The sequence below is a fragment of the Asparagus officinalis genome, chromosome 4 (assembly GCF_001876935.1).
Source record: "Asparagus officinalis chromosome 4, Aspof.V1, whole genome shotgun sequence".
Lineage (NCBI taxonomy): Eukaryota > Viridiplantae > Streptophyta > Magnoliopsida > Asparagales > Asparagaceae > Asparagus > Asparagus officinalis.
In genome coordinates, this window is record NC_033797.1 from 55,043,594 (window position 1) to 55,057,350 (window position 13,757).

Here is a 13,757-nt window from a genome sequence, read left to right on the forward strand (position 1 = left end):
CTGTTAGCTACAAGGAGGTGACATCAGCGTTGGTGAATTATGAGTTGAGGAAGAGTGTTGATGAGTCCTCCGAGAAGGCATCGGGAGATGCATTAGTAGTTCAAGGCCGTGGTTCAAACCGAAGCAGGAGGTCGCAGTCTAGAGGTGCACATCGTGGGATTCGTAGGAATCCGTGTGCTTTTTGTAAAGAGGATGGACATTAGAAAGCTAAATGCCCAAAGTTAGATCGAGCCGAGAAGAATAAGGGGAAAGCTGTACAAGCTTCAGAGGTGAATGTTGTCAAGGCTAGTGGCAACAATTCAGATTCGGATTCTTCAGGCTATTCATTTTCTGCATTACCGTCAGTTTGTGTTACTAACTCTATAGAGTGGATGTTGGATTCGGGTGCTTCTTACCATGTTTGCCCTAGGAGGGATTGGTTCTTCAGCTTTCAGAAGTTAGAAAGAGAGGATGTTATGCTCATGGGTAATGGACATGCATGCTCTATTGGTGGTATTGGTACCGTTCGGATTAAGATGAGTGACAGAGTGATTCGGGAGTTGGATGAAGTGAGGTTCGTTCCACAATTGAAGATAAACATCATTTCACTTGGAGCTTTGGAGGCAGCAGGCTATAGGGTGACCTTGGTGGATGCACATTTGAAGGTCATATTGGGGTCCATGATTATGATGAAGGGCGTCAGAAGAAATAATTTGTATTATTTGCTCGGAAGCACGGCGATTGATAGGGAGCTGACGACTTCATCAGATTTGGCTAGACTGTGGCGTTGTTTGATGCTGGGTTATTTGATTGGTAATGTCGTGCATAGGTTGTTGAGGAGTGTTTTGACCTGCAATTTAAAGTTTTGTGAACCCATTAGTATGAGTAAGAAGACCGAGATGAAGTTTGTCACTTCTATCCATCATTCGAGGGGTCTTCTGAGGGGTGTTCATTCAGGCATTCGGGAGCCTTCCAAGGGAGCATCATTGGGAGGTAATAGGTATGTGGTTTCCACAGTTAGGGGTTGCTCTAGGTATTGGTGGGTTGCAACCAAATCCCGTTGGTGTGAAGTCCTAGAAGCCCGAAATATATATAATATGTATAATATATTAATATATGTATATATATAATATATGTATATATAACATATTTCTATATATGTATAATATGTCATATGTGTGTATATATATACTCTCTCTTAGTATATAAGTATATATAAGTATACTCTCTCTTATGTAAGTATATATATGTATAAGTATATATAAGTATACTTTCTCTTATATAAGTATATATACGAATACTCTCTCTTATATATGTATAATGTATGCATGTATGTATATATATACTCTCTCTTAGTATATATGTATATATAAGTATACTCTCTCTTATATATGTATACTCTCTCTTATATAATATATTTCTATATATGTATAATATGTCATATGTGTATGTATATATATACTCTCTCTTAGTATATAAGTATATATAAGTATACTCTCTCTTATATAAGTATATATATGTATAAGTATATATAAGTATACTTTCTCTTATATAAGTATCATCTTGCAAATATTCACTGGTTCAAAATAGTTGAAACAGATGCATCAAATATTGGTTATTGTGGCATATTAAAACAAGTTGAACCCCAAACCAAAAAGGAACAATTAGTTCGTTTTACCTCTGGTAAATGGGATAAAGCTCAGTTTAATTATTCTACTATTAAAAAAGAAATGTTATCTATTTTAAAGTGTTTCTCTAAATTTAGAGACGATATTCTTAATCAAGAAATGTTATCTTCCTGTGCATATAGCGGCCACTTTAATTACTGTGATTTATGCGGGTCGTTTTCAAAGTTAGTGCGACACTTCTGCGAAGCTTCGAAAAATAATGATGACGACTTTAAAGATTCCTCAAGCGTCTATAAATAAGAGAGAAGGGAGAAGGCAGAGGGTGTGGTTGTTTGAATAAGAAATAAAAATTCTGAGTGTTCTCTGTATATATATACTCTCTTTTATATATGTATAATGTATGTATGTATGTATATATATACTCTCTCTCTTAGTATATATGTATATATAAGTATACTCTCTCTTATATATGTATACTCTCTCTTATATAAGTATATATTAGTATACACTCTCTTATATATGTATAATATATGTGTGTATATATATACTCTCTCTCTTAGTATATATGTATACATAAGTATACTCTCTCTTATATATGTATACTCCCTATTATATAAGTATACTCTTTTATATATGTGTGTGTGTATACTCTCTCTCTTAGTATATAAGTATATATAAGTATACTCTCTCTTATATAAGTATATATAGGTATACACTCTCTTATATATGTATAATATGTATACTCCCTCTTATAAAGGTATACTCTCTCTTATATATGTATACTCCCTCTTATATAAGTATACTCTCTCTTATATATGTATAATATATGTGTGTATAATTTGTAAATGATTTGTTAATTATTAATAAAGAATTTATTTTTATAATTTTTTATTTATAATTTATGTCATTTTAAGTGATTAATAAAATTATTGTTTTTTATTAATTTTTCTTGTCTTTTTTTTGTATAATTTAAATTTTAAATAAAATCTAGGAAAAAAAATTTTAAAAAAAGAAAATCAGCCGGGCCAGCCCAGAACCCGGCCCGGTCGGGCCCGGACCCGGCCCAGGGTACCCGGGTCCGGGTCCGGGCTCCGGTTTTGCCTGGCCCGGGCCCGGATTTCCGGACCGGGCCGGCCCGGATGGACAGGCCTAGTTGTAACCAAGTCCCGTTGGTGTGAAGTCCTAGAAGCCCGTAACAGATGGAGGAAGCGTGTTGGTAGAAAGATAACCCGACGTTCTGATTATGATAGGGGTTCTTTCTTACGTTTGTGCCGAGCTCACGGCAATAGGAGACACTTCATTGGTATGGAAACTTTGAGGCGACGTGATGAGATGACGGATTTGGGGAGCTATTCTTTTCTGGAGGAGGATCGGTGTTTGATGTCGAGCATTAGCATTGGTGTGCGGGCTACGACATGTTTGGGCTATCTTATGTATAGGTTGTCGACTACTGTATGTAGAGATATAGGATATGGTGGAGCTGCTTCAGATTTTGGGTTACATCGGATGTTTGACTACCCAGTACTTGGTCACATCGTGGATGTGAGATTTGATCCGATAGCACATCTGGGAGTCAGATGTGTGTTTGATTATCAGTTATTGGCTTCTAACTTTGTTCTGAGCAGGTATGTCACGTTTAACTCTCGGCAGGTGGAGAGTGGTGATCAGATCTTTGAGACATCACAGCGGGTGGAGAGTGATGCTACTCCACGTTGGGTGGAGACTCCAGATCATACTGTATCATTTGGGATTCCAGCTGATGTGACACAGATTAGGAACAGTGTTGATTTGGATGCAGATGATATGTTGATCGATTCGAGTACAGCTGATAGATGGAGTCTGGATATGGCCATTGGTTCATCTCAGGTGGAGATGTTTGGATTGTTTCAGTTTGGAGCCATTGGAGGTGCTATCAGTCTTAGACTTGATCGTGATGTTGGAGAAGGGTTGTGAACTCTTCTAGTAGATTGAGGCCTTTGGAGGCCATTTGGGTGAACTACGTTAGGCTTGATTCCTTGGGTAAGAGGATACGTAGGCAGTCTTTATGATGCAACCGATTTGGTGAGTAGACATCAACATTTGGAAGAGTGTTTGCACTCCCATTTGGGTCTCGACTTATTGTGGATTGAGTCCGTTGTCGTGAATCGTTTCACTTCGTACTGGACGTAATAAGTGAGGCATTTGATTTGGTTGGTGTCGACTCAGTTTTGGGAAAACTTCGCCGAGGTGAAGAATTATGGCGTGGTGGGGCCAACCCACGCGTGAAAAGGCCTCGTGAAGGGATTGTGCATCCTGAAGTCAAATCTCACAAGTTAAACCGCGTGAGGAGATGACCCAAAGTCACGAGCTGCGCACGTGAAGAGATCAAAAGCGTTAAGAGATGTGGCGTACAGTCCGTGGTGGGCCAGGCCACGTGAAGTTCAACGCGTGAGGGGATTCTTTCGCAGGTGCAGAAAAGGCCCACAAAGAAAACTGCAACCTATAAATAACAGTGCTAGGGTTTTTCGTGAAGTTTGAGCAAAGGATGGCTGACAAAGTGCAAGTACGAAAAGCAGAGAGCAATTGTAAAGAGGCGGCTGCAGAGCTGCGCAGGAGAAGAAGAAAAGTGCGGCTGCTGGAGAAAAGTCAGCGGCTTTCTTTGGCTTCGTGCAAACAGGCTTTTGTACTTTTGAGAGAGATTTTGTGTGAGAGATCTGAGAGTTTGTGAGAGGGTTTAGGTTGTGAGATTGTAAACCCTAATTGTATCTCTTCCTCTAATAGTATATCTCCCCCTCATTGTCCCGTGGACGTAGGCAATTTGCCGAACAACGTAAAATTTGTGTTCTTGCTGCGATTTGTATAGCTTGAAGGTTCCCTCGACAAGTCAGTCCTAGAACTGATGAGAGGAAGAGCTGATATCTCACTTTGTTGAGTTATTTTGCTTTCGGTTCTTGTTTCCTTTGTGAAACATGATTTCCGTTGTCATCAAATCTCTTTTTGTGCTGCCGAAGTGCTGTCGAAATTTCCGCTGCGCACAACAATAAGTTGCTTATATAAGCAACTTATTATAAGCTCCAACAATCCCATCTGGTCATTAGTAGAATAAACCAAGTGATCCGGGGTTATGTGGGGTTTCGTAGCTATTGAAATAAGTAAGGGGTTATCTGAAAATAGCCAAACTTGAGCGTATTTTATGAAATTTACCCTAAATTTCTAGCACACAACTATATGATAGAATGTATGCATGTTTTCTCTGTGTGAATTAGGACATTAACGTGGAGCCAAGCTTGTACCCTGAATGGGACTTGAGCACTCTAATTCTAAATGACGAGATTACCGCACCGAGTTCACCGAAATCCTCTCTTCCGGTAGAATATTGTCCGGTGGAACCAAAGCTTGGGCCATGAATGGGACTTGAGCTCTCTAATTCTAAATGACGAGATTACTGCTCCGAGCTCACCGAAAGCCTGTCAACTCTCTCTTCCAGCAAAAAGAGATCCAGTGGAAATACTTATTTGTTCTTTGTACACGTACATAGCCCTATAATCATTATTTTTTACAAAATTATTCTTCAAGATCAATATTTACAAAGTTTCTGCTCAAAGCATCAACATTCAAAAACATACGGGCATATAAAACGGCCATAGTTATCAATTGGATTAGTGGTATTTTTACCCCTTCTCAAATATGGGCCAACCCCAAATAAAATCACATATCCTAGCACCTTTCCTTCGCGTGAGAAAAGACTTGCTATCGTTGCATATAACGGGTTTATTATTATTATTATTAGTAGTATTCTCTTCGTTTATATTTCCTCACCCTAGTTTTTCTCTTTTATGAATCCGGTGTGGATTGAGATCTTCTTCAATTAGGTGGTAATTAGAAATTGTCTAATTATTTCAATCTTTACTCTTTATCCAATTTCAAAGATTGAGATAAAGTCATGTGAGACTCTAAATATTATCTTCAAAACCACTATTATTTTTAGAATCACTATTGGGAAGATCGACATTGTGATAGTTGAAATCTTACGTAGCTTCCTCTTAACCGTTGAAATGAAATAGAGGGATATAATTCAGGTAATTTGACACTCTTCAACTACCGCCTAATTAAAAAGGATCTGAATCTTACTTTTAGAAATAAAATGTAAAATAGTAAAGTGCGGTCTATTAGTGCAGTAACAACAATCTTAGGGGCTGTTTGGTTCACCTATTTTATGAAAAAGTTTTGAGAAAACACCTGACAATGACGTTATCGTAAATAATAGATTTCTGTAGATTTCTATAAACTGTGTTTGGTTCCAAAAAAATTATAGAAATATTTTCTATAAAGTAGGAAAATGTATTATTTTATAGAAATCAACTTCCTCTCTAAATGGGCGAAAATTGCAAGGAAATCTGACACATATATTAAAAAATTAATTAAGTACATCAGTACTATTCCAATGTGATTTCTCATGGGCATCGTTAGTAAGCTGTTGATGGTTTAAATCACACAGATAATGTAATAGGGTGTGGTTGATTAGGGGCCGCTAACTTCTCTGAATATCTGATTTTGAGTTGGGTTGTTTCTTCAAGCCGAGCTTGAGTAAGTAGCTCTAGTGCGGTCCTCTAGGGTTAGACTAATCATCATTATACTCAGAACCAGACATATTTGCTCAAAAAAGAAAGAGACCCCACGGTGAGCGCCAAACTGTTGATGTTAATAATCACACAGTTAATGTAATGGGGGTGAGCTGAGGTTGATTAGAGGCCGCTAACTTTCTCGAATATCTGGTTTTGAGTTGAGCAGCTTCTTCCTCCACAAATAGCAACATGTAAGAGGACATAGACTAGTTCCCCCCTTGTTCCTCCGACGATCAAGTCAGTGATGGACGTAAGTGGGGAAGTGATGATTTGTGTGAGTTCTTAAGTATAGTGGAGCGGAGAAGAATTCTGAGAGATTGCTTACCCTTATATTTGGAATAGTTTTCCTTTTTATAGCGAAGCAAGAGGGGTGATCTAGTCTTTTTGGCCGAGCCTGAGCTGGCGGCTGAGTCAGCATCTACTTTACAGGTGTCGGTTGTGGATCGAGTGTGTGATGGGCGCTATCATTTCGCCATTAATGAGATGCGATGGGTGGCGCACGAAGCCGGCGTGGCCCGATGTGTCATAAATAGTGTAGGGGATGAAGAAATGATGGTGCATGCGAAGTATTTAATGTGATGCTGACGCGCTGTCAGGGGGGAGGTTCGAGGTTAAAATCGTCCTTTGACTTGTAGCAAGGGATGTCGAGAAGTAACACCTTCCGAGTCAACCATGCGAGGTGTAGAATAACTGGTCAAGTGGTCTCGTTGCGAATAGATGACGACTCGGCGAGTCGGCTAAATCGGGATTCTTGGTGGTCCTGACCGTCAATTCGATTTGAGCGGTGCATATAGGTGGACACCTATTCGTTGCTGGCAAATGGCCATACTTTGACGACTGAAAACACCACAACATAAACTATTTTCTATAAAGTGATATCCAACCAAACAAAAGAAAAAGAAAACAATATATATTTCTATAAAGTTAGGAACTTTTTCATACTTTGAACCAAACAAAAAAATAACAAAAAACAAGAAATATGGTACTATTTAAGTTTTATAAATTTTTCCTACAAATTTTATAAAAATATAAAAAATTAAATTTTGAGTACTTTTCTTTTTCCTCTTTTTTATAGAAATTGAACCAAACAGCCCCTCAACTGATATCGGATCTAATGCTTTCTTATCGTCATATCGTATCTAGCTCAGATCCGAATTGAAACCCGACCCATTACAGCTCTAGAGTATATTTCATGCGACAGCTGCAAAATCTCTCGAGGCAGTCGACCACCCCCAAAATTCTCTGAATCCTCAAATTATAATTCGATCCACATCCTTGTCCGATCCCCTTCAACGGTGAGTCTCTCTTTTGTTTTGTTTTGCTTTGTTTATTTTTTTGATATATTTTATGCATCCAATTTTGGGGTATTCGTAGATCACACTTCCTGTTTAGTTCTCGTTCTACTGTAAAAAGTATCGACTTTTTTGGGTTCGGTTTTGACCCCAAAATGTTAAATTCTGTAATTATTTGAAAATTTTCTTGGTGCATATTCGAGAATTTTGCTGCTCTTGTATTGTTTACAGACTAAGCTTTGACAAAGCGGTAGCTTCAGGCTTTATCTAATGTCAAGTGACTTTCGCTATAAATTCATTAAGATCACTACTTATAAAGTTCAGTTTGAAATAATTCAAGAGGACCTATAGTGATAACTAGTAATGTAGCATCTCAAACCGGGGAAAAAATTGAGTCATTTGCTTTTATGTTAATGCGGTAAAAGATGGATATCCCCAACTTCTATAAAATTATCGGTTCATTTCATGTTCTTATGTATGGGATTTTTTGTGAGTGAAAGCCTGTAACAATGATATTGATTCTAGTTTGTAGTGGCGTAGGCATTTGTTCATTGTTCTGTGTAATTGTCAAAGACTTATCGAATTTTATCAAGAAATGATGCGCCCCTTCACTTTATATTCAGTTTTCATGCCTGAGAATTGCCTCATCCATCTAGTGAGAATCAGAGTTTAGATATTCACATACTATCAGTACTCTAAACAGAGATTGAAATTGTAAGACAGGGAATCTACTGTTTTTTCCTTTTGGTTTTTTGAGATAATACAATGGTTTAAATCTACTGATTTGATAAACATCTCAACGGAACATCCCAAAAGGCACATGTGAGTACGAGAGACAGACTATAAGACACTATTTACGAAACACACAAGAAATCGACATAAGCGAACAAAGTGCTTTACGTGATATCATACACTGCTTGGTTTTGTCTTCTCCAAACAAATCATTTTCAAGTAAGTGAATACTTTGTTCTATAGTATTATGACATTAAGAGATTAGTTCTCACAGACCACCATATGATTGCTTTGATGAGCAAAACACGCGAGTTTAGTGAATAATTCTTACAGAAAAATATTGTTAATTTAGAAGTTAGAGCAATGATAATATTCTTCTGATTTTAATATTCTTCTGCATCCAAAATTAATTCACATGTATGTGAGAGGCCTAATGTAAATGAGTTTGGAATGGCTACTATTTAGAATCGTAAACGACACAAGAAAGGTGCAGGCAGTTATTGAGTAGGCATCAAGAGGAATGACATTTTTGGCAGCCTGGCAGATAGTGAGGGCTGACGTGGGGCTGGTTGGTAGAGAGAATTTGACTTTAGTGGTTGGGTTTTTGTTGTTAGAAAAGTAAGAGGGGGTGTTGGGTTGCTGTTAGTTTGAGTGTTCTGGTAACATTTTGTGTCAGAAAAATTTAGGTTAGGTTGAATGGCTTTGGGTTTTAGAGGTCATCAGTTACTAGGAGTTGGCAGCAGTTGTTGGTTGGATGTTTGGGCTGTTGCGCAGAACAGAAAGAGAGGAGGGAATTGGATGCAGTGCCAAGAGAGAAGAGAATAAATTCGAGATAGGGTTTGGGAATCACTTCTTTTGGCATTTCACCAGTATATCAATTTTACTGCAAACTATTTTGTTCATCAATAACCATGTCAAATCAAGGGATCTCACAAATCTTATAGGAAAATACAAGTTACATGTAAGTCAGGTAGAACTCAAAACATGTGCCAATCATGTATCAATTGACACTATGTGATCACATATATGGCTTCAAAATAATAATAAAATACATAAAGATGGGCTTAACCACTAAACTAAATGCTTTTCCACAATTTCTACGCTCCCTCCACTATCCTCAAAAGTAACATCTTGAAGAAGCAAGCTTCTTATCTACGATAAACAACAGAATCATGTAAATGCACTGGTCATCAGTATCAAACAAGTTACTGAAGAGATACCTTGGAACAAAATGAAGCAATTGTATTTCTATTATCAATTATCTTATTTACATAGCTTTCTATCTTCTGCTTAGTTCAGTGACAAAAAAGTGAAAAAATGATGTCCCTCTATCCATGTTTTCTGTGGAGTGTTTATTGATTGATTCTGTATATTTGGCAATATGATGTCTTTATGAAGTCATATATTAAAATATTGTTTTGATGTAAGCCCTTCTGCTAAGCTACCTTTTTATTCTTAATTCTTGGTTTCCTGAGATTTCTGTCTACCAATCGTTCAATTTTGGCTGCTGATAGTCATGGGAATATGCAGAAATGCAATAGTATTGATGCCTATGGTTTTGTTTTTTTATTTGGTAATTGAATTAAGGAGAAGTATTATATCCCTGCATTGTTTTAGGTTACAAACTACATAGGTTGGAGGGCACATAAATCATGGCAGGCTTGCCGCGCTATCTGATTGCCTGCCTAGACAGTGGAAGACTTGCTATTTTGGCGATAATGGTTTCTGGTGGAATAGTATTACAATTTCTGGTGAGTGACCATTGTAAGTTTGTAGTGAAACAGTTCTGAATTGTTTATAGTACCTACAAACTCTTCTTTTTCAAAGGGAGTAAATTTGTTGTTTATTGCCTCTGAAGCCTTGAACCAAACCCTATCAACCTGCTCCTCGATAGCTGGTTTAAATGTTTTGAGGTAAAGTTAGCGAATCCCAAGCATTCTCCTTCTTAAGGGAATAAATTTCTCCTCTATTGGCACTTCTCAGACCTTGATGCTTTAGTCAAGCATTTACTTACTTGCTCCAGCTAGATTGGTTAATTTATATGGTAGATTAATCTTACATGTCTTTCTTTGATGATGCAGGCATGTGCATTATACAATAACTGGTGGCCTATGTTAACAGGTAAGATATGAACCACTTTACAGACTTACAGTGTGTGTAAGTTGAGCTGATATCTACGTGAAAAGAATTAATCTTGAGTCTTTGCACATGTCAGTCGAACTGAGATTCTGTGCTGTTGGTCATCTACTAGATTGTTTTCATTGCGTTACATATAAGCTAGTACAGGGTCTAATGAAAGAGGAAAAACCAATCTTTTTGGTAGTTATAGATGCATGAGATAATGCACGTGGAACTAAATAGCAAAAGAGGATAAGGTAGCACTCACTGTAGGAACGGCAAATGCTCATTCACTCCCTAAGAAATGTTTGATTTCATGCAACTAGATGGCGAAGAGGGATTGTGGTGCCACTCACTTTAGAAATGACAAGCAATTGCCCATTTGATCCAAGCTGAGATCCTGAACTGTTGGTCATATTCTACACTGTGTATACTGCATTGGTATAACTAACACAATATATAAATACAACTGAAGAGAACAACTTTTTTGTAATAGTTGTATATGCATATTACATAAATGCCGCATAGGATGAAATAGCAAAAAGGGGATAGGTTACAACTCACTCTAGGAATGGTAAGCACTCACCCATGAGAAGGACAACTCACTCTATAAGGTTGACGTGACTAGTAGACTTCTCTTGTCGAACAGTTTCTACATGTTTCTTATGATTGTGGTTAGGATATATATTGGAGTAGCTGCTTCAATTTCCCATAGCTTCGATTCCATTGCATTCCTTTAAGACATTGGAAATCCAATTAATACTCTGCTGTAACAAATATTATTAGCTTTGTTTCATCCCTCTTGTTATTAAAAAGTTGTGCACTAGCTTTGAAATGAAGGATTCAGAAATATAGAACAGATGACATTTAAAAGCTTGTTTTGAGTCGGTGAGGTTGAAAATGGTTGCATCAAACAAAATGCATTATATTTCGTCATTGAACTAGGAGAAGATTATTATGTCATATGAACTCCAGTGAACAATTGAAGCATAGTATTCATGAAAAGCAGCAAGCAGCGAGACTATGCCAGGTTTTAATGATTGATTATTAAGCTGGTTTGGTGTTTAAGAAAAGATAACAAAAGGGTAAAAGCTCCATGGGGCCTATTGCCTTGGATGCCGGACAATTACACTTTTGGAAAAGTATTTGGAGTTTACTGTGAGAGTTATGAGTTTATCCATACATAATAAAGCCTGGCAAATGGGTCGACCCCACCCGACCGGACCCATATAAATTTTGACTCGACTTGTATAATATTGACCCGACCCGACCCATCAAATAATCGTGTCAAACTGTTTATTAAACGGGTTACCCACCGACCCAAGGTCCCAAGTGGCCAATTTAATTGTTTTATAATTTTCATGTACTTAACGTAGAGTCCATGGTCAAAGTTTTTATGGTCCTATTTATCATTCATAGGTTTTGTACTGATTATAAGTTTAGATATTTTTAGGGTGTTTTTTATAAAATTTGAATTGTGAGGGCGTTTTTGCAAATTTTAAAAGTTATAGTGTTTTTGCAAATATCATTTTCTTAGTTGAATTTTTCTAATTTATAAACTTTATAATCTTTATAAATTTGGACTTTTAGTTTTTTTAAAATTTGGATTTTTAGGGTGTTTTTTGTAATTTTTAAATCTTTAGGGTGTTTTCTGCAAATATCATAATTTTTTCGTAACTGTTTATAAGCTATAGATTTTTTATGTTTGTAAATTTTCATATTTCTGGCATGCGTTTCTGCAAAATTTGACTTTTTGGGTGTATGTTGCAATTTTGAAACTTTTAGGGTGTTTTATGCAAGCTCCAAATTTTCAAATTGCCATTATAAGTTATAAATTTTTTACTATTTATAAGTTTTGATATTTATGTGGTGTGTTGTATGTAATTTTTGGATTTGTAGTGTTTATAAGTATTAATATTTTATGGATGTGTTTTTAAAAGTTTTGATCATTAACAGTTGAATGATAGATATTTTTAAGTTAAATGGGTTGGCGGGTTGACCCGTTTATGACCCGATAAATAAATGGGTTCCTTGGATCTACACGTTTATGACCCGACCCATATAAAGTGACCCATACCCATTTATAACAGGTCGGGTTAGGTCAGGTCAACGGGTCGGGTCATAAATTGCCACCCTAGCTATTAGTGATGCCTTATAACACAATTGAGTATTTTGGACATTATAGGGTTTCGATTTCAAAATAAATGAAGGCTCCATGGGGTGATATTGGTTTTGATCGTTTAACTAGGAAAATGATATAAATTCGAGAATAATTTGTTAACCACTCTATGTAGACGTCAGCGAAAAAAAATTGAAAATCCTTTTACACATGGCATCACATGGAAGGGGGTATTAACTGAAATGTCCATCAATACTTCTCAAATTTAAACTTGATAAAATATAACAATGAAAGTAAGTAAATGGATTTATAGAAGTTTTAAAGTTTGGTGCTGATATAAACGGGGCATTAGCATGCCGCCAAACTATGGTTATCACATATACGTTCCACTTGGAATTATATGTATAACAAAACTTGACAGTGGTCTAACAATCACTATATTAAGTTTTTATTTGGTAGAAAATCATTTAGAGTGCGGGCAAAAGCGAAAGAAATATATAAGCATAGAACATGTCATTAGATTTGAACTATTGTGATGAAAAATAATTTCAACTACTAGCTTCAATCTATTTTAGAAGAAAAACAGTCTGAATACACACACACACGCATATCTAGTAAAGCTCTTGTAAACTTGAGTAAGAGCTCTGTCCACCAAGTTTTTAGCCCTTAGATCTTTTTTAAGCATAGAACATTTTCATTGAATTTGGACTATCACGGTGAAGACTAATTTCAACTACTAGCTTAAATCTTTTTAAGAAGAGAAACAATCTGAATACACCCGCACGCATACATTTAGTAAAGCTCTAGTGAACTTAGTAAAGTAGGGGCTCTTCTTAGCAAGCTTATGCACTAGGATTTGTGTTGAGATATGTGTTGTATGATGGATCTTGAGAAAAGATGGCCTTGATGTGTTTCACGCATCAACACACATCTCAAAGTAAATCCTAATGAGAAAAAAGTTGGTGAATAGAGCTTGCAGTCCATTTAAGTTTACGAAATCTTCACTATCTACACGTGTCAAATCTATAGCTACTTTCCTCATTGGGTTTGGGTTTATAGATAACATAAATGTTATCCTGACCTGACATATTTAGAGCCCCTAGAAAGAAGGGTTAAATTCTAAAGGGATGTTTGGGAGGGCTTTTTTTTAGCTTATAAGTTGTACTGACTTTTTATAGCTTTTGTTTTGTGATAAAATTTTTACAAAGATCGCATAGGTAAAATAGTCATTTGTTTTGTCAAACCTAGCTTATTTAGATGAGCTTATAATACGGCTTTAGAGGCG

At 36.6% G+C, this 13,757-nt stretch overlaps 1 protein-coding gene across 1 annotated transcript in view; it reads left to right on the top strand.

The window, feature by feature from the left end:
* Nucleotides 7,391-13,757, top strand: part of LOC109837480 (vacuolar protein sorting-associated protein 55 homolog) — a 12,637-nt gene continuing 6,270 nt past the window's right edge. Inside the window, exons 1-3 of the mRNA XM_020405739.1 lie at nt 7,391-7,506; nt 9,853-9,986; nt 10,317-10,356. Coding sequence (XP_020261328.1) covers nt 9,888-9,986; nt 10,317-10,356 — 139 coding nt within the window. The 5' untranslated portion in view covers nt 7,391-7,506; nt 9,853-9,887. The remainder of the gene's footprint in view (nt 7,507-9,852; nt 9,987-10,316; nt 10,357-13,757) is intronic.